This window comes from Gossypium hirsutum, chromosome A02, assembly GCF_007990345.1.
Source record: "Gossypium hirsutum isolate 1008001.06 chromosome A02, Gossypium_hirsutum_v2.1, whole genome shotgun sequence".
Lineage (NCBI taxonomy): Eukaryota > Viridiplantae > Streptophyta > Magnoliopsida > Malvales > Malvaceae > Gossypium > Gossypium hirsutum.
Window position 1 is genome coordinate 86,906,902 of NC_053425.1, and position 18,314 is coordinate 86,925,215.

An 18,314-nucleotide genomic window follows, 5' to 3' on the forward strand; every position below is an offset into this window, starting at 1 on the left:
TAAGACAAAAATGAAAAAAATTATCATCTTTATGTTTTATTCTTCCACCGCAATGAAGAAAAATGGGCAGCCAAGGATGAGCATGACATTCAGCCAAGCTTTTATGGCTCATCTAGGTATGGTTTTTGTCCCTTTTTTATTAATTTTATGTTTTCGGAGTTGTGGCAACTCGATTTAGCTATCCCGTACCTTTATTTTCAAAACTGTTCAGATAAAATGTGTATTTTGATAATTTATGATAGAAAATTTATCCTTGATGTTAGATAAACAACATTTGTAAAGTGATTTTTGATAAAAATGTCGATTAATGACTAAGTTGAGAATTGTGTTAAATTGTGTGATAAAAGTGTGAATATGTGAAATATGTGGGCTACTGTAAGTAAGATAAATATTCGGCTAGGCTTGGGTTGGGATAAAATTGAATGAATTTTATTTTTCGGGCTTAGGGAGTAATTTGTAAATAAGTGAAAGTTTAGGGGCAAAATTGTAAATTTTCCAAAGTATGATTTTTGGGTCAATTTGAATATTGTGAGTAATAAATAAGCTATATTTGAAATGTTAGATCAAGAAAATCGAGATTCGGGCTTAAATCGAGAAAGTACGTGGTTAAGGACAAAAAGGGATTAATTAGTTGTTTTTGCATTTGAGGTAAGTTCGTGTGATAATAATAATGCAATGTGTTATTTGAATTGAAATGCTTAATTATTATATAATTTGTATGATTTGTTACGGATATACTCGATGAGGAATCGACAAACGAGTCGTATGATAAAATTGGTAAAACAATAATGTTATTATGATTTGGGATTCAAATCTGAATTGATATGATAATTCAGATGCGTTGAATTATATGTTTGTGGTACTATGCGTTGAATTATATGTTTGTGGTATTATGTTCGTAATGGTGTTATGCTTCACGAAATTATATTGTATGCTATGCATATGCAATGACCTAAAACATATGTCTATGATGTTTGATGACATTGTAATGAATGGTAACTTGGTGTTAAAGAGTGATATTACATGGAATATGCATGATGAGATTTAATGTGGTAAAACTCCCGGTTAAACCGTAGGAATAGATCGAATATCCATGCCATGATACTAGGGTTATGTGTGAGCCAGTGTAAGACCATGTTTGGAACATGGCATCGGCATTGTTATGAGAGTTAGTGTAAGACTATGTCTGGGACATGGCATCGGCCTCAATATGCAAGCCAGTGTAAGACCATGTTTGGAACATGGCATCGGCATTGTTATGTGAGCCAGTGTAAGACCATGTTTGGAATATGGTATCGGCATTGTTATCTGAGCCAGTGTAAGACAATGTTTGGAACAGGGCAACAACATTGTTATGTGAGCCAGTGTAAGACCATGTCTGGGACATGGCATTGGCACTGATGTATGAGAGCTAGTGTAAGACCATGTTTGGGACATGGCATCGGCAACGATGTATGAGAGTTAGTGTCAGACCATGTCCAGGACATGGCATCGGTATTTTACCCTTTTTGTATGAGGCTTATCAGGTATCCTTTAGTATTCCAACTAGTTCAATGGGTGATTTAAAGATTGTCTCATGATTGGGAAAAGTTATGATTATGTTGCAAGTGGTACAAGTATGTGTGCAAAACTCATGAGAAATGATTTCAGTTTATAATGCACCTTTAGTAAGGATGAAAATAAGTAAGTCATGCCCATGAGAATGATTTTGTGATGACCTTGTGATTATGGGTCTATGCTTATGATGTATAAATATGTATTTTTACCATGATGGTTCAAATGATTTGTAAAGGTGTTATAAATTTACTTATCATTATTTTACACTAAATCAGTTTTGGACAGTAGCAGTAGTACGAATTTGAAAATACACCAAAAAGAGTGGAAATTGAGTTAGAGGTTGAATAAAATATGAAATTAAATCTTATCGAGTCTAGTTTCACATAGAAGAAATGGTGTAAGCAAAAGAATTTCATGTTATGAGATATTTGGATTTCAGTGAGACAGGGCTAGAGTGATTTCGGGTTCCCTTGTCTTAAATTTGGAAAATCATTAAAATTAGTGTGAAAACAATTATGGGTTAGAATTCATATGACTAAATCCTTAATGAGTCTATTTTCAATAAAATAAACAGGAATATTTTTCGAATCCCGTACTGTGAGATAATTAATTTTTAGTAAATAAAGGTCGAAGCTGTCAATAACATAATAGGGGTAACTTTGAAGAATAAAATATAGTTATTCACTAATCCATAAATTCTGAAAATTTTATAGTATAAAGATATATGAGTCTAGTTTAAAGCGCTTTTAATGGAGCTTAAGTTAGAATTTCGTAGCTCAAGTTAACAATAATTAAGTGACTATGACTTGCGTAGACAACTTGGCTGGAATATGGATAAATAGTGGAATTATGTGCAATTATGATTATGTTACCTTGAGAACATGTTGTGTGAATATGGAAAAACATGTCAATAAATCTCTTATTATTTCATATGGACTTACTAAGCTATATAGCATACCCCTTCGATTTTTCTCATTTTATAGGGTTACTAAGCTATCTCGGGTTGGAGATCGTCGAGATTCTATCACACTATCCAGCTATTGAAAGGAATAAATAATTTCAAGCACTTTAAGTCTATGGCATGTATAGGGACTTAGTCAATTGGGTATGTGTCATTTGATTTGGCCAACTTTATTGGCTCATAATGGGAATAGGATTCATTTTGTATATGGCTATGAGATGTGGCTCATATTGGTTATTGGGTTGTAAAGCTATTCATATATGCATGCATGTGCTAAAGGTTTCATATGGTATGGTCATGTGTGTTTGGTATGGATGAATTGTGAATATGCCCTAGATTACTTGATGGTTTTAAAGTGACTAAATTAGCCTATGGATAGACCTTAGCATAAGTATGAAGTGTAAGAATGTGTTAACGATAATAATGGTATGAAGTTGATAAGTTTAAACTAGGCAAAGTATGGTGCCTTATGCATGAATAAATTGATATGAAATTGCCACGAAAAGTTCCATTGAAGTTATGTTTAAGTAAGTGCTAACAAGGGTGCCAAATAGCTTAGTAAATAGCCATTTTCTGGGCCACACGGGAAGAGACACGCCTGTGTGTCTCATCCGTGTGGAGGACATGGTCCAGCACACAGGCGTGTGAGTTGGTCGTATGACCCTATATCGTTGCTGACGTCATAAACTGAAAGTTACACGGGCGTGTCCCAAGCCACATGGGCGTGTGTGACCACACGGCCTAACCCACACGGGTATGGGACTTTCCAAAACTAGAAAATTTTTTAAGTGTTGTAAAAAGTTCGTAAATTCTCGGTTTAGTCCCAAATCACCCCTGATGTATTTTTGGGCCTCGTGAACCCATATAAGAGACATTATGAATATGAATGAATGTTGTTAATTTGAACGAAAATTTTTTATGGCTTGGTTTTCCATAGTTGTGTGCGTTTTAGTCCGAAAATGCCTCGTACCCTATCCCGGCCTCCGAATCAGGTAAGGGGTATTATATTTAATGGTATCAGAGCTATGGTTTGTCAGTTCTCAGACTAACCTAGCATGTGTGAGGGTTTAGCTATACATGCCACAGATTTGTGATAGTGTGATGTCTCCCGACTCGAATGAGAACCATCTTGTTTAGACAAAGGTACTCTCCAACCGAGCTACACCCGACCATGTTGATAGTTGTACTAGGGTAATTGAGTAAAGTGCAATTATGATGAGTTAAAACTTGGAAAGGTTTGAATAAGAATTCATGATATATATATGTATGTATATATATAAGACGTGAGAAACATGAAATAGAATGTGTAAGCGGCATAATGAGCTTATCTACGATTGATCGATAATTCCATGATGTTTAAGACTGATTTGCTCGAGTGAATGCATTTGTTCAGGTAACTTACCAAAACTATTGGTGGAATGAAAGTCCACGTATACTTATTTGAACAATTATGATTGGTAAACTCGTATAGTTTAAGTAAATGTGTTAAAACGATTGGATTGATTTATATAATTGTAATGATATGTATATAATGATGTGCGAGATGAAAGTTTCGATTGTGATACATTTATTCATATTTGTTGGCCCTCACATGATGTTATGTGTTTGATATGTTTGATTAAGTGAATGTGACAAGAAAAGACATTCGAATTCATAGAATGTATGCAAAAGTGAAATTGATTGAATAAGATAATCGAAAAATTTGTGAAATACAAATGTGAATGATAGTTTGCCTGAAATGAATGATATAATTGTGACGATGTCACTTTGATGATGAAAGTTGTGTCATATGTATATTTGTATGAGAGACGAGTTAAGGACCTTACGACCTCACCCTTCCCCCTTACCAGAGTGGTATTTTGAATGGAATTTTGTGAGAAAGGTATTGAATAAACTCACAAGTGTGAAACTAAAGAGTTTAGTGATAGAATACCTATGAATATGATCAGAGATTGAGAACAGGTTGATAAGTAAAGCCAGAATTAGTAAGGTATTAGATCGACCTGAAAAATTTTGTGATTCACACAATATCATAGTTGGTGAAGAAGTTAACTTCGAAAAATCAATCTATACTGATACGATGGTTAGAAAAGCATTAATTGAAATTTCTTCAAAACTGATCTCCTTTAGTGAAAAGAATAATATGAAATTTGTGATGGTTGAAATAGTTAGAGGAATAATATTTGAAATACGTGAAATCTAAGTGTGACGGTTATGGCTGAACAGAGTATGATAGTCTCTTCTGGGTGTTCTATGTGTTTATTTGTCCTTAGAAATACTCCTATTGCTATTGATCCTCTGATGAAATTCTTGTCTTGTGGGGATGTTTTCTAATCGTGATATTAGAAGAAAGCATTGTTAGCATGACTGTTTTATAATCTATGTTGCTCTATTTCCCTCTAGCATTCTAATACATTTTGTCTGTTGCAAATGGATGGGAAAATGTGTATGAAGCTATGATTTTGTTTCTTCTAAATATTGCTTTATCTGATTTATATATGGGAAGGTACGTTGTTATTGTTACATCTAACCCTAGTGGGTCTGAATGATGTTTTTCTAGACTTCTTTTCTCTAGGGGATTATCGAAATCTTTCATACCTTATTGTGAGCTATGTTCTCGATATTTTGATACGGTATCGCATCTTGGATTTCTTTATTTTAGAATTTTCCAACTTGGATTTCTTCCTCTTGGTTTTCATGTCATCTTTATTTCATAAATTATCAATCTTGGCTCATGTCTAAAGTGTGTTCTTTAGCTTATGATGACTATGATTATGCTTTTTGTTTGATTATTGGTAATGTGGTGACCTTAGTATTTGGATTTCTCAAATTTCTGTGTAAGGATTTGACATCGGCAAAGACTTCTTAATTTTAGTATGTGTTGCTGAATGAATTGTGAAGTGTTTTGAGACCATAAGGCAATGTGATAGTTTAAAGTATCTAATGTTATAGAAAGATCTGAGTTTGATACAGTGAAGGTGACTTTGGTATTAAAAGATGGTGAGATAGTATCGAATGATCTTTGAAGAAGAAAATTGTGATTACAAGTGTTTGGATAGAAAAATCCAAAACTTATGCAAAGATTCTACAAGAAAACTCATGAAAATAGTGTATTAGTGATTGAGTTTGAAACTCAATATTTCTGATCTTTGTGTATGAGTAATTGAAATGTTAATGGAGTTAAGGCCGACAACAGGTTTTACCAGAACTACCTCCGTCAGTATTGATATTAGAATGAAAATAAGAAATGGGTCATTCTCGAGGCCATACCAGGAATCTCCCCTGTCTTAGCAAGAGGAAAAATGTTATGTGGCTTGTTGTTAAATGTTTGATGAGATCTGTAAAATTTTATCAGTACGTACAGAAAAAATTTTGCTCATCAAATTAATGGGATTTCGTGTCTCTATGATTGTTGGATTTCTTAGAGTGCTAAGTCTTCATTAATCGAATTGAAATCCAGGTTTTATATTGTGATTTCTTGAGGAAGCTAAAAGATACTCTGAAATTTAAGAGCAACTGAGAGTTGAGTCCACAAGCTATCAGGCCGTATTAAATTATAGAGAGCAAAAGGCCGAGATGAACTGGCTAGTTTTATTATTTGAATTCGAAAGATTCAAGTACGTGTGTATACGTGTTACGATGACATGGATCTGACCTTTCATGTGTATGAACTCTTCAATAGAAATGAGATTTAGTCGATGTGTTGTATAGTGAAAGAATCACTCATGATTCAAGTCTGAGACAATAAAGAGATAAGTATTGAAGGTACAATCGAGTGAGAGTTCTATGACAATGATTATGAGAAGAAAAGTTTATGCGAAAACCAAACCACTTTTATGGTAAGATTTTCGGGGACAAAAATCCCTAAAGGGGGAGAGTTGTAACATCCCGAATTAGGGCCTAGTTGGAACAATGGTTTCGAGACCATAAATTCGAATTAGAAATAATTATTTTATAGTTATTATAAGGTCTATGATATGTTTATATGATTTTGTAAAATTTTCATGAAGAAATTATATGTGAAAAGTGTTTAATTTGGCTTTAGGGACTAATCGCGTAAAGTGCAAAAGTTGCATTCTAATAGCTAAAGGTATTAAATAGCTATAGAATTTTTAGTGGAAGCCCTTACGTGGAAATTATCCCATTAATAAGTTAGTGGAAGATATTTGTTTGGTATTATTGAAATTAGTTAGATACTAAAAGGGTAAATTGGTAATTAAGTTAAAAAGATATAATAAGACAAAAATGCAAAAAAGTTATCATCTTTATGTTTCTTTCTTCCACCGAAATAAAGAAAAATGGGAATCCATGGATGAGCATGATATTCAACCAAGCTTCTATGGCTTATCTAAGTACGATTTTTGTCTCATTTTTAATTATTTTTATGTTTTCGGAGTCGTGATAACTCGATTTAGCTATCCCGTACCTTTATTTTCAAAACTGTTAAAGTTTGTGAATTTTGCCACTATTGATAAAATGTGTATTTTGATAATTGATGATAAAAAATGCATCCTTGTTGTTAGATAAATAACATTTGTAAAGTGATTTTTGATAAAAATGTCGATTAAGGATTAAGCTAAGAAATGTGTTAAATTGTGTGATAAAAGTGTGAATATGTGAAATATGAGGGCTATGGTAAGTAAGATAAATATTCGACTAGGCTTGGGTTGGGATAAAATTGAATGAATTTTATTTTTCGGGCCTAGGGACTAATTTGTAAATAAGTGAAAGTTTAGGGAAAAATTTTTAAATTTTCCAAAGCATGATTTTTGGGTCAATTTGAATATTGCGAATAATAAATAAGCTATACTTGAAATGTTAGATCAAGAAAATTGAGATTCGGGCTTAAATCAAGAAAATACGTGGTTAAGGACAAAAAGGGAATAACTAGTCATTTTTGCATTCGAGGTAAGTTCGTGTCATAATAATAATCAATGTCTTATTTGAATTGAAATGCTTAATTATTATATAATTTGTGTGATTTGTTACGGATATACTTGACGAGGAATCGACAAACGAGTCGTATGATAAAATTGGTAAGACAATAATGTTATTGTGATTTGTGATTGAAATCTGAATTGATATGATAATTCGGATGCGTTGAATTATATGTTTGTGGTACTATGTATGTGATGGTGTTATGCTTCACGAAATTATATTGTATGCTATGCATATGCAATGACCTAAAACATATGTCTATGATGTTTGATGACATTGTAATGAATGGTAACTTGGTGTTAAAGAGTGATATTATATGGAATATGCATGACGAGATTTGATGTGGTAAAACTCCCGGTTGAATCGTAGGAATAGATAGGATATCCATGCCATGATACTAGGGTTATGTGTGAGCCAGTATAAGACCGTGTTTGGAACATGACATCGACATTGTTATGAGAGCTAGTGTAAGACCATGTTTGGGACATGGCATCGGCCTCAATATGCTAGCCAGTGTAAGACCATGTTTGGAACATGGCATCGGCCTCAATATGCTAGGTGAGTCAGTGTCAGACCATATTTGGGACATGGCATTAGTACTGATGTGTGAGAGCTAGTGTAAGACCATGTTTGGGACATGGCATCGACACCGATGTATGAGAGTCAGTGTAAGACCATGTCCAGGACATGGAATGGCATTTTACCCTTTTTGTATAAGGCTTATCAGGTATCCTTTAGTATTCCAACTGGTTCAACGGGTGATTTAAATATTGTGTCATGATTAAGAAAAGTTATGATTATGTTGCAAGTGGTACAGGTATGTGTGTAAAACTCATGAGAAATGATTTTGGTTTATGATGCACCTTTGGTAAGGATACAAATAAGTAAGTCATGCCCATGAGAATGATTTTGTGATGACCTTGTGATTATGGGTCTATACTTATGATGTATAAATATGTATTTTTACCATGATGGTTGAAATGATTTGTAAAGGTGTTATAAACTTAGTTATCATTATTTTACACTAAAATAGTTTTGGACAATAGCAGTAGTCTGACTTTGAAAATCCAACAAAAATTTTGGAAATTTAGTTATAGGTTGAATAAAATATTAAATTAAAGCTTATCAAGTCTAGTTTCACATAGAAGAAATGGTGTAAGCAAAAGAATTTCATGTTATGAGATATTTGGATTTCTATGAGATAGGGCTAGAATGTCGTGTTCCCTTGTCTTAACTTTGGAAAATCATTAAAATTAGTGTGAAAACAATTATGGGTTAGAATTCATATGACTAAATCCTTAATGAGTCTATTTTCAATAAAATAAACGGGAACATTTTTCGAATCCCGTACTGTGAGATAATTAATTTTAGTAAATAAAGGTCAAAGCTGTCAATAACAGAACAGGGGTAACTTTGAAGAATAAAATATAGTTATTCACTAATCCATAAATTCTGAAAATTTTATAGTATAAAGATATATGAGTATAGATTAAAGCGCTTTTAACGGAGCTTAAGTTAGAATTTCGTAGCTCAAGTTAACAATAATTAAGTGACTATGACTTGCGTAGACAACTTGGCTGGAATATGAATAAATAGTGGAATTATGTGCAATTATGATTATGTTACCTTGAGAACATGTTGTGTGAATATGGCAAAAACATGTCAATAAATCTCTTATTATTTTCATATGGACTTACTAAGCTATATAGCGTGCCCCTTTGATTTTTCTCATTTTATAGGGTTACTAAGCTAGCTCGGGTTGGAGATCATCGGAGATTCTATCACACTATCCAGCTATTGAAAGGTATAAATAATTTCAAGCACTTTAAGTCTATGGCATGTATAGGGACTTAGTCAATTGGGTATGTGTCATTTGATTTGGCCAACTTTATTGGCTCATAATGGGAATAGGATTCATTTTGTATATGGCTATGAGATGGGGCTCATATTGGTTATTGGGTTGTAAAGCTATTCATATATGCATGCATGTGCTAAAGGTTTCATATGGTGTGGTCATGTGTTTGGTATGGATGAATTGTGAATGTGCCCCAGATTACTTGATGGTTTTAAAGTGACTAAATTGGCCTATGGATAGACCTTAGCATAAGTATGAAGTGTAAGAATGTGTTAATGATAATCATGGTATGAAGTTGATATGTTTAAACTAGGCAATGTATGGTGCCTTATGCATGAATAAATCGATATGAAATTTTCACGAAAAGTTCCATTGAAGTTATGTTTAAGTAAGTGTTAACGAGGGTGCCAAATGGCTTTGTAAATAGCCATTTTCTAGGCCACACGGGCAGAGACACGACCGTGTGTCTCATCCATGTGGAGGACACGGTCCAGCACACGGGCGTAGGATTTGGCCGTGTGACCCTATATCGTTGCTGACGTTATAAACAGAGAGTTACACAGGCTAAGGACACGGGCGTGCCCCAAGCCACACGGGCGTGTATGAGCACATGGCCTAACCCACACGAGCGTGTGACTCTCCAAAACTGGAAAATTTTCTAAGTGTTATAAAAAGTTCGTATGTTCTCGATTTAGTCCCAAACCACCCCGATTTATATTTTGGGCCTCGTAAGCCCATATAAGGGACATTATGAATATGAATGAATGTTTTTAATTTGAACAATTTTTTTTTAAATGGCCTAGTTTTACATAGTTGTGTACGTTTAAGTCAGGTAATGCCTCGTACCCTGTCCTAGCCTCGAACTCTGATAAGGGGTGTTACAATGGCATTTAGGACTCATTATGAAAATTACGACTTCCTAGTGATGACTTTTGGACTAACTAATGCACTGCCGCATCCATAGATTTGATGAACCGAGTGTTTCAACCCTACCTGGATCAGTTCGTCATAGTTTTTATCGGCTACATTTTGGTATACTCTAAGACTGAGGATGAGCATGACGAGCATCTTAGAGTTGTGCTTCAAATTTTGCGTGAGAAGCAACTGTGTGCAAAATTTAGCAAGTGTGAGTTTTGGCTTCGTGAACTCAATTATCTAGGCCATGTGGTCTCTGCTGAGGGGATTTGAGTTGATCCTCGAAAGATTGAAGCTGTACTGGATTGAAACAACCTAATAATGTGTCTGAGATTTGCAGTTTTCTGGGTCCGGTAGGTTATTATCGGCGGTTTGTGAAAGGTTTCTCATGGATTGCAGGGCCCTTAACTAAGCTGCTATGTAAGGGTGTTCCGTTTGTTTGGACTGATATGCAGCAGGAGAGCTTTAAGAAGCTCAAGACTATTCTGAATGAGGCTCCTGTTTTGATACAACCTGAACCTGGGAAAGAGTTTGTGGTTTACAATGACACGTTGCATGTGGGTTTGGGTTGTATTCTGATGCAAAAAGGGTAAGGTTGTGGCATATGTGGCTTATCAGCTCAGGACGCATAAGGCAAGCTATTCGACGCATGATTTGGCATTGGCTGTCATCGTCTTTGCTTTGAATAACGTGAGGCACTATTTGTACGGTGAGAGGTGTATTATCTACACTGATCACAAAAGCCTCAAGTACCTCCTGACTCATAAGGAGTTGAATCTTAGGCAGCGTAGATGGATTGAGCTACTTAAGGACTATGACTGTACTATTGAGTACCATCCTGACAAGGCCAATATGGTGGCGGATGTGTTGAGCCATAGGGCGATGACTGATTTGAAAGTGGTGTTCGCTCGACTTAGTTTGTTTGACGATGGAAGTTTGTTGGCTGAGCTGCAGGTTAAACCGACTTGGACAGAACAGATTCAGAATAGGCAGTTAGAGGATGAACGTTGAGTCTTCGACTCTTTCAGGTTGAGAGTGGCAACACTATGGACTTTGGGCTGAATAATGATGGGGTACTCTTGTTTCCGTGGTCAGATTTGTGTACCGAATGATACTAGTCTGAGGCAGTCCATTCTGAGAGAGGCGCATAGTAGCCCTTATGCTATGCACCTCGGTGGGAATAAGATGTGCCGAGATCTTCGAGAACTGTACTGGTGGCCAGGTTTGATGCGTAAGGTTACTAATTTTGTGGCACGATGTCTAACATGCCAACAGGTTAAGGCTGAGCATCAGTTACATTCGGGATTGTTACAACCAGTTAAGATTCCGCTATGGAAGGGGGAGCAAGTAACGATGGACTTCATTAGTGGGTTGCCTCTATCACCCACAAAGAAAGATTTTTTTGGGGTCATCATGGATCGATTGACCAAGTCTGTACACTTAATTTCGTTTAGGACTAATTATTCTCTTCAGAAGTTGGTAAAGCTTTACATTTCTGAGATAGTGAGACTGCATGGGGTACCGGTCTCAACCATTTCTGATGGGGATCCTCGCTTCATGTCTCGGTTCTAAAAAAAGTTACATGAGGCTCTAGGTTCAAGATTGGACTTCATTACTGTGTTCCATCCTCAGACTGATAGTCAGTCTGAGAGTATGATTCAGATACTGGAGGATATGCTGAGGAGTTGTGTTATCGATTTTCGAGTATGATTCAGATACTGGAGGATATGTTGAGGAGTTGTGTTATCGATTTTCGAGGCAGTTGGGAGGATTATCTACCGCTAGCCAAGTTTGCCTATAATAACAGTTTCTAGTCGAGTATTCGAATGGCACCTTACAAGGCTTGGTATGGTCATAAGTGTCGTACTCCTTTGTGTTGGACGGAGTTGGGTAAACGTCGAGTGTTGGGTCTTGAGTTGGTTTCTAAGACTGAGGATAAAGTTCGATTGATTAGGGATTGTTTGAAGGCGACTTCAGATAGACAGAAGTCCTATACAGATTTGAAGAGGCGTGAGATTGAGTATTCTGTAGGGGATTTCGTGTTTCTCAAGGTCTCGCCATGGAAGAAGGTTTTGAGGCTCAATCGTAAGGGCAAATTGAGCCCTAGGTTTATTGAGCCTTACCGAATTCTAAAGCCAGTGGGACCAATCACTTATTAGTTGGAGTTACCTCCAGAGCTAGATCATATTCACGACGTATTCCATGTCTCGATGTTGAGGTGTTACTGCTCCGATCTTACTTATATTGTCCCTGTAGAGGAGATTGAGGTTAGGCCCAATTTGACCTTCGAGGAAAAGCCAGTTCAGATTTTGGTTCATGATGTGAAGCTTCTTTGAAAGAAATCTATCCCATTACTGAAGATGCTGTGGCGGATGACTGAATGTATGACTGATCGAATCATATTGATGTTAGGCCCGATTTTACGTATGTTTACTAATCTGTATGTATGACTGATGATTGAATCATAGCATGTAAGCGTGTATTTTTGTAAGTCTGCATTGAGCATGTTAGTCACATCTACATTGGGGTAGGATGATTGATTATTGCAGAAAGTGAACTGGAAGGCTTTCATGCCTGTGATCTGGCAGCTCAGCTACAATATTACTGATATGTGCGGCATTTGGTACAACTTGGTGTGTAGGCCTGAGTAGGTGTTTTAAACCCCACATGGTATGTAGACAGCCACATTTGACTTTTGATTCAAGAAATTCACCCAGCAAAATCTAGTGCAATCATTAATAAACAACACAAAATACTTACTGCCATTTAAAGAGGATGTCTTCATAGGTCTACAAATGTCTATATGGACCAATTGGAGCCTCTCTTGAGCTTTCCAAGCTTTGTTGACAGCAAAATATAGTTTGGTCTACTTGGCAAGTTGATAAACCTCACACACATCATTCTTAAGCTCTATCCTAGACATGTCTTCAACTAATAAGCTCATTTTTTGCAGTAGACTTAGTGACTTATAATTCACATGCCCCATTCTCTTATGCCAAAAACATGATTCATCAGCCAGAGTTGCATGTGCTTTTGCTTCTAGCTGATTTACATCCAAAATGAATGATATGTCATGCATAGATACTGTCACTAGCTTTTGATCAAAAACATCCTTGATCACGCAAGTCTTTCTTTCAAAAATAAAGGAGTAACCCTTCTCCTACAACTGACCAACACTAAGTAGATTCTGGTCAATATCAGGTACAAAAAGAACTTCTGAGATAGTTTTGTTACCTGACTGAGTGCAAATCACAGTCTTGCCCTTGCCTTTGGCCTCTATGAATTCACCATTGCCAATTCTGACTTTGGACACAAAGCTGGTGTCTAGCTCCCGGAACATGCCTTTGTCTGAAGCCATGTGATAAGTGTAGCCACTGTCGATCAGCCAATTCTTCCGAACTTGGCTTGAGCTTGCAAAGCAGGAGACTGTAAAGACTTGCTCCTCCTAAGCTTGGACATCCTCAGCAGCCTAAGGTTGATTCTGTTGCTATGATTGTGCTTTAGCCTTCTTCTTGCAAACTTTCTCAATGTGACCAAATTGTTTACAGCTTCTACATTGAATGTCAGGCCTATACCAGCAATTTTTTTCCAAGTGAGTGGACTTCTTGTAGTGAATGCATGGTGGAAACTTCTTTTTGGCAGCATCTTTCTTCCCTTTCTCTTTCTTTTCTAGCTAAGGCTTCTTGCCCTTGTAACTTAAGCTTGAGCTTGAGCTCTCTCTGCTTCTGGCTTGAAAAGCTCCCTCAGAATGCTCCTCCATTCTATTTGCTCTTCTTTTGCTCCTGTGCATAGAGAGCATTTATCAGCTCTATCAAAGGTATAGCTGATAGGTCCCTCGAGTCTTCCAAAAAAGAAATTTTTTATTCAAACAACTAACACACAGTAAAGGCCCTCAAAGATGACAGGCTCTTGATACCATTTGTTGAGTTTTTTAATCACAAAACAAGAACAAAAGAACTAAAATTTGTGTTGAAAGATGAAAAACAGAAGCAAAAAATTGATGTTGAAGGAGAAAAGAAATTTACTTTTCTCACTCATATTATATTCAGCAAAAATGTACTTATATGGTTCTATTACATTTGATGAACAATAAATTTTGCTTGTGCAAGTGAACAAGTTGTAAAATCAGCTTAATGATAGACTAGGACCTATCTAAAATTATTTAGTACTTGACTAATTTTATCCAGTCAAAAAGTTATTGTCAAATCAAATACTGGTCATAACATCATAGACATTTGCATGCTGCTGTATTTCATCCAGATTTCTTACATATTGCTGTTTGTGACCACTTTTAACACTCGTCCTGAATTGAAATCCCAACAATATCATACTCCATCATCAAAACTAGAAACACATAAAGTTCCGGAAAAGCACTTGCAGAATCTACACAAACACAACTGAGGCTACAACATTACTGCATAAACATGACTAGAAACTGCCATAAACACTACCTACTCAAGGAAAGCTGCCAAAGAACGTGCCAAAAGACAGACCCGTTTCATCCTTAAATTCATTCAACTACATCCAAAAGGACCAATATCTTCAAAAAAACACTCCTTTTTTTTTTTACACAAGTACAGTATCCCAAATGTTATATTAATTATTATATATTAAAAAATAGTTTTGATAAATATTACTGAATTATATTACCATATTATAATTTGATAGTATCACCACGCAACATTAAACTAGTAGTTAAATAACCGTAAATTATGCGAACACCTTGCACTTTGTAGGCTGAATACTTGTAACAGTATATCAGTAAAAAGTATAAATTCACAATCAAATCTGGATAAGTATATAGCGATTGGGATTTAGGTATAATAAATAGTATTTGACAGTTAAGAAACATGAATTTTGAGGACAAATCAAAAAAAAAAAAAAGAATCATATTTCGGTAGCTAACAAACTACAAATGGCTTTCATGGTGTATAGATAATGCTTTAGAACTTCATGGTCTATCACCCTCTAACTATCTTTCTAACTGCTTCCAGTTTTCATTTTCTTTTTTCTATTCTCTTTTGTTCCTTAGTCTTCATCTTCTCCACCGTTAGTGGCGTGATGTTGGACTTCTTAATCCACCCAAGCTCTCAAGATAAGAAATCTTCTTGGTAATTAACATGTTAAGTTTTGTCAAGTTCTTTTGATCATTATTCTCTTTGGGTGTCTCTAGTTGTGGCTCCGTTTGGTCTTCATTGTCATTTTGGTCTGTAGTCCAAGTAAGTAAATCCGAGAGGGTCTGCGCATTGGTACTCTCCGAATCATCTCCTCCATGCACCGAGTTAGGCCGGCTATCATCTTTTGTGGGGTTGGATTCCGGTGGATCTTGTGTAAGTAAATCAGCACGGATGACATCTTCGATTCTGGACATAACTGTGTGTGCCAAACTCTCCAGTATTCTTGAATAGCTCTCTAGGACAGCCTGCCCTACATCCTGTAATGCCAATACAATTTAAACAAACCAATTCAATGTTTTATTCCAAACATGGGTCCATCATCCCCAACAACTTACCTTATTATACTCAATTTTGCTGATGTCTAGTGAAGATTGAGGAAGTCCTGGGAACCTATGTTTGATAAGGTGTAAAATGATCTCAACTCTTTCCTCAAACAGTTCTCTTTTCTCCATACTAACACCAGAGCCCCATGATTTCGAATCCTTTTGGTGCATTTTCCTCTTCCAAATCACTATAGATGCCTCAATTCTATTCTTGAGGTCTAAAATCTTGTGCTCTGATGATAGGTCCATACTAGAAAGAAATTGATCTGGATCAAAGAATTCGTCTGTGATACTCTTATAGATTGAATCTCCAAGACTAGCTCTCCCGTTCTATCAATGCATCAACAAAAAACCAATGTGAAAAACGCATTATGGAAGTAGAATTCATGCGTTTTTTACTTTATACAAAAGAGAAGGTTCAAGAGTTTTGTTCGTTTACCTTAGGGAGAGATTCAATGTAGCTTTCAGGGATCTCCATCTCAGATAGAAGTTGAGCATTAATTGCCATTGCTGCTTTAAGAACTTGAGTGACACATTCCTTTTGAACCTGAAGGTTTTTCCTTGCAGCTTCTGATAGACCATCCGCGGGAACTTTAACAGTAGGCAGCCACCATTTATCATCTTCTCTCTTGTTATTTCCCTTTTCTGAGTCTGAGGCATCTTTTGACAAATAGTAGAATTCGGTTTGGTCTTTGAAGGTATCCAAACCATCCTGTTCATCATTGTTAAGGTCTCATTGAACCAGGTACTAAGTTGTTGTTTATAGTTCAACTTCAAATCTAAACTCAAATGAAAGAAAAGAACATATATGGTAAATCTATGTCCTTACGATAAGCATTCTATCAAGTGTCCTCAGGGCTGGAATGTTCATAAGAAGATCATTTCGTTGCTTAGTGACCATTATCTGAAAAAATCAAGATTCCCAAGATATTTAAAATTAGATATCTGAATTCTGAACTTATTATATTCATTATTATCATGTGAATATAACTGGAAGCAGAGAGAGATACCTCCATGTCAGAACCATCCTTGTTTTTTTGGTGAGAAGGAACAAGTTCAACAATGTGATCAGTTACAGACAATAGCCAGGCCATTTCTTTTCTCCACCTTGCTTTCCTTTCCGTTGACATTGGCTCTAAGCGAGATTGTTCACCAAAAACAGATGCTGGAGCCATTTATCAATACAAATTCAATAATCCGGATATATCTCTAATAAAGGTATATTCTGTGTAATTTTCTAGGTTTTTTTCTTAAAAGATATGCTTGGAAGGTTTTGGAAGGATTATATCGTATACCCATATTTAAATATCTGTCTGATATAGATGTAAAGTCTAAACAAGTCGAGAAATAAGGGAAGGGAGAAAGTACCAGCAAGGTTTGTAATGGCATTTGAGAGTGCTAAAGCTGATGAAACTCCAGTCCCTCCACCTGACATGTCCTCACCCAAGAGTAATTTAGCAAACTTTTCCTTCATTTGGTCCATCTCTGAATCAAAATCATGCCAGAATATTAACGATAGTTTCAGAATATATTCAGACATATTTACTCAAAGTTTTCTAAAATTATACCTCTAAATACATATCAGACATAAATATTAACCACCAAAAGAAATAAAAGATCTAGGTGACTTAATAATGTAATGGAACACCTAAAATTTCCAACATTTGGAAATTGTTTCAGTAGGGAATGGAGCTATAACATATCAGGGCTTTCATTTATTTTGGGAAACTCGAAAGATTATTGATAATCGAAGACAGCTTTGTACTATCTAGTTTAAATATAAATATATGAAACTTGCCATTTAATAATTGTTTTTCTCTGGCTTGGAAGGCAGCGACCATTTCTTCAATGGACACATTTGAATTCAAGCCATTTTCACCTTCGTCTTTGTTATCATTAGAACCCTTGAAATCGAGTATCATTGACGTCAACTTTTTACTTTCTTGTTCTTGTTCAACAGCTCGAACCATGGTTCAATCTCTGTTAAACAAAAACGAAGAACAATCAAACTGGAAGAGTTAAAATAATAAATAACAATATTATTATTATAAAAAAAACAAAGCCATGAATTTTTTATGGGGGAGAGGGGGATTTTAGTGACTTTGGGTTTTCCATTAATGGTTGAAACTAAACGTGGGGTGCATGTTTTTTCAGAAATGAGCTCTGAAATTGTTTATGAATTGGATGGCTGATTTTCAGTTTTAAAGTCAAAGCTCCTGCTGAAAACAAGGCCTGATTAATGAGATTAATTAGAACAAGAGAATAATAGCAATATTTATTATTCATACGTAAACTTTCATCTAAGATTAACTGCCCTTGACGTACCAGATGGATGGTTTCCATTAGGCTCGGATTTGTATAGTGTATTTGTCATATGATATTTGTATTTAAATTAATAATTTTATATCTATAACCTAATTTAAAAGCTATCCCAAGAAAGGATATTGCTCAATTTGAAATCTTAATACACACCTAAGGAAGGGTATAAATTATGATTTGTGTGTTAATAAAGGTATTCAACTGGTAAAAAAGAAATGATTGTGGATTTTTTCTTGGAATTGTTGAATATCACTATAAGATTAGACTTA

The 18,314-nt window shown here is 35.6% G+C and overlaps 1 protein-coding gene across 1 annotated transcript; it reads right to left on the reverse strand.

The window, feature by feature from the left end:
- Positions 1-15,015: 15,015 nt before the first annotated feature.
- On the reverse strand, positions 15,016-17,787 carry LOC107952141 (rop guanine nucleotide exchange factor 12). Its single transcript, XM_016887421.2, has 7 exons — positions 17,525-17,787; positions 17,095-17,211; positions 16,737-16,891; positions 16,556-16,630; positions 16,166-16,438; positions 15,739-16,056; positions 15,016-15,660 (listed from the first exon to the last, which is right to left on the reverse strand). Exons 1-7 carry the CDS (start codon positions 17,694-17,696, stop codon positions 15,277-15,279), a joined length of 1,494 nt encoding a protein of 497 aa, XP_016742910.1. The 5' UTR covers positions 17,697-17,787; the 3' UTR covers positions 15,016-15,276.
- Positions 17,788-18,314: the final 527 nt, after the last annotated feature.

What these genes read in the sequence shown, in the direction of transcription:
- LOC107952141 (XM_016887421.2), bottom strand. Translation starts at nt 17,696, where the DNA reads ATGGTTCGAGCTGTTGAACAAGAACAAGAAAGTAAAAAGTTGACGTCA. An exon ending in AGGATGGTTCTGACATGGAG is followed by an intron (nt 16,631 to 16,736) that starts GTATCTCTCTCT and finishes TGATTTTTTCAG; the next exon opens with ATAATGGTCACTAAGCAACG. An exon ending in CACTTGATAGAATGCTTATC is followed by an intron (nt 16,439 to 16,555) that starts GTAAGGACATAG and finishes AATGATGAACAG; the next exon opens with GATGGTTTGGATACCTTCAA.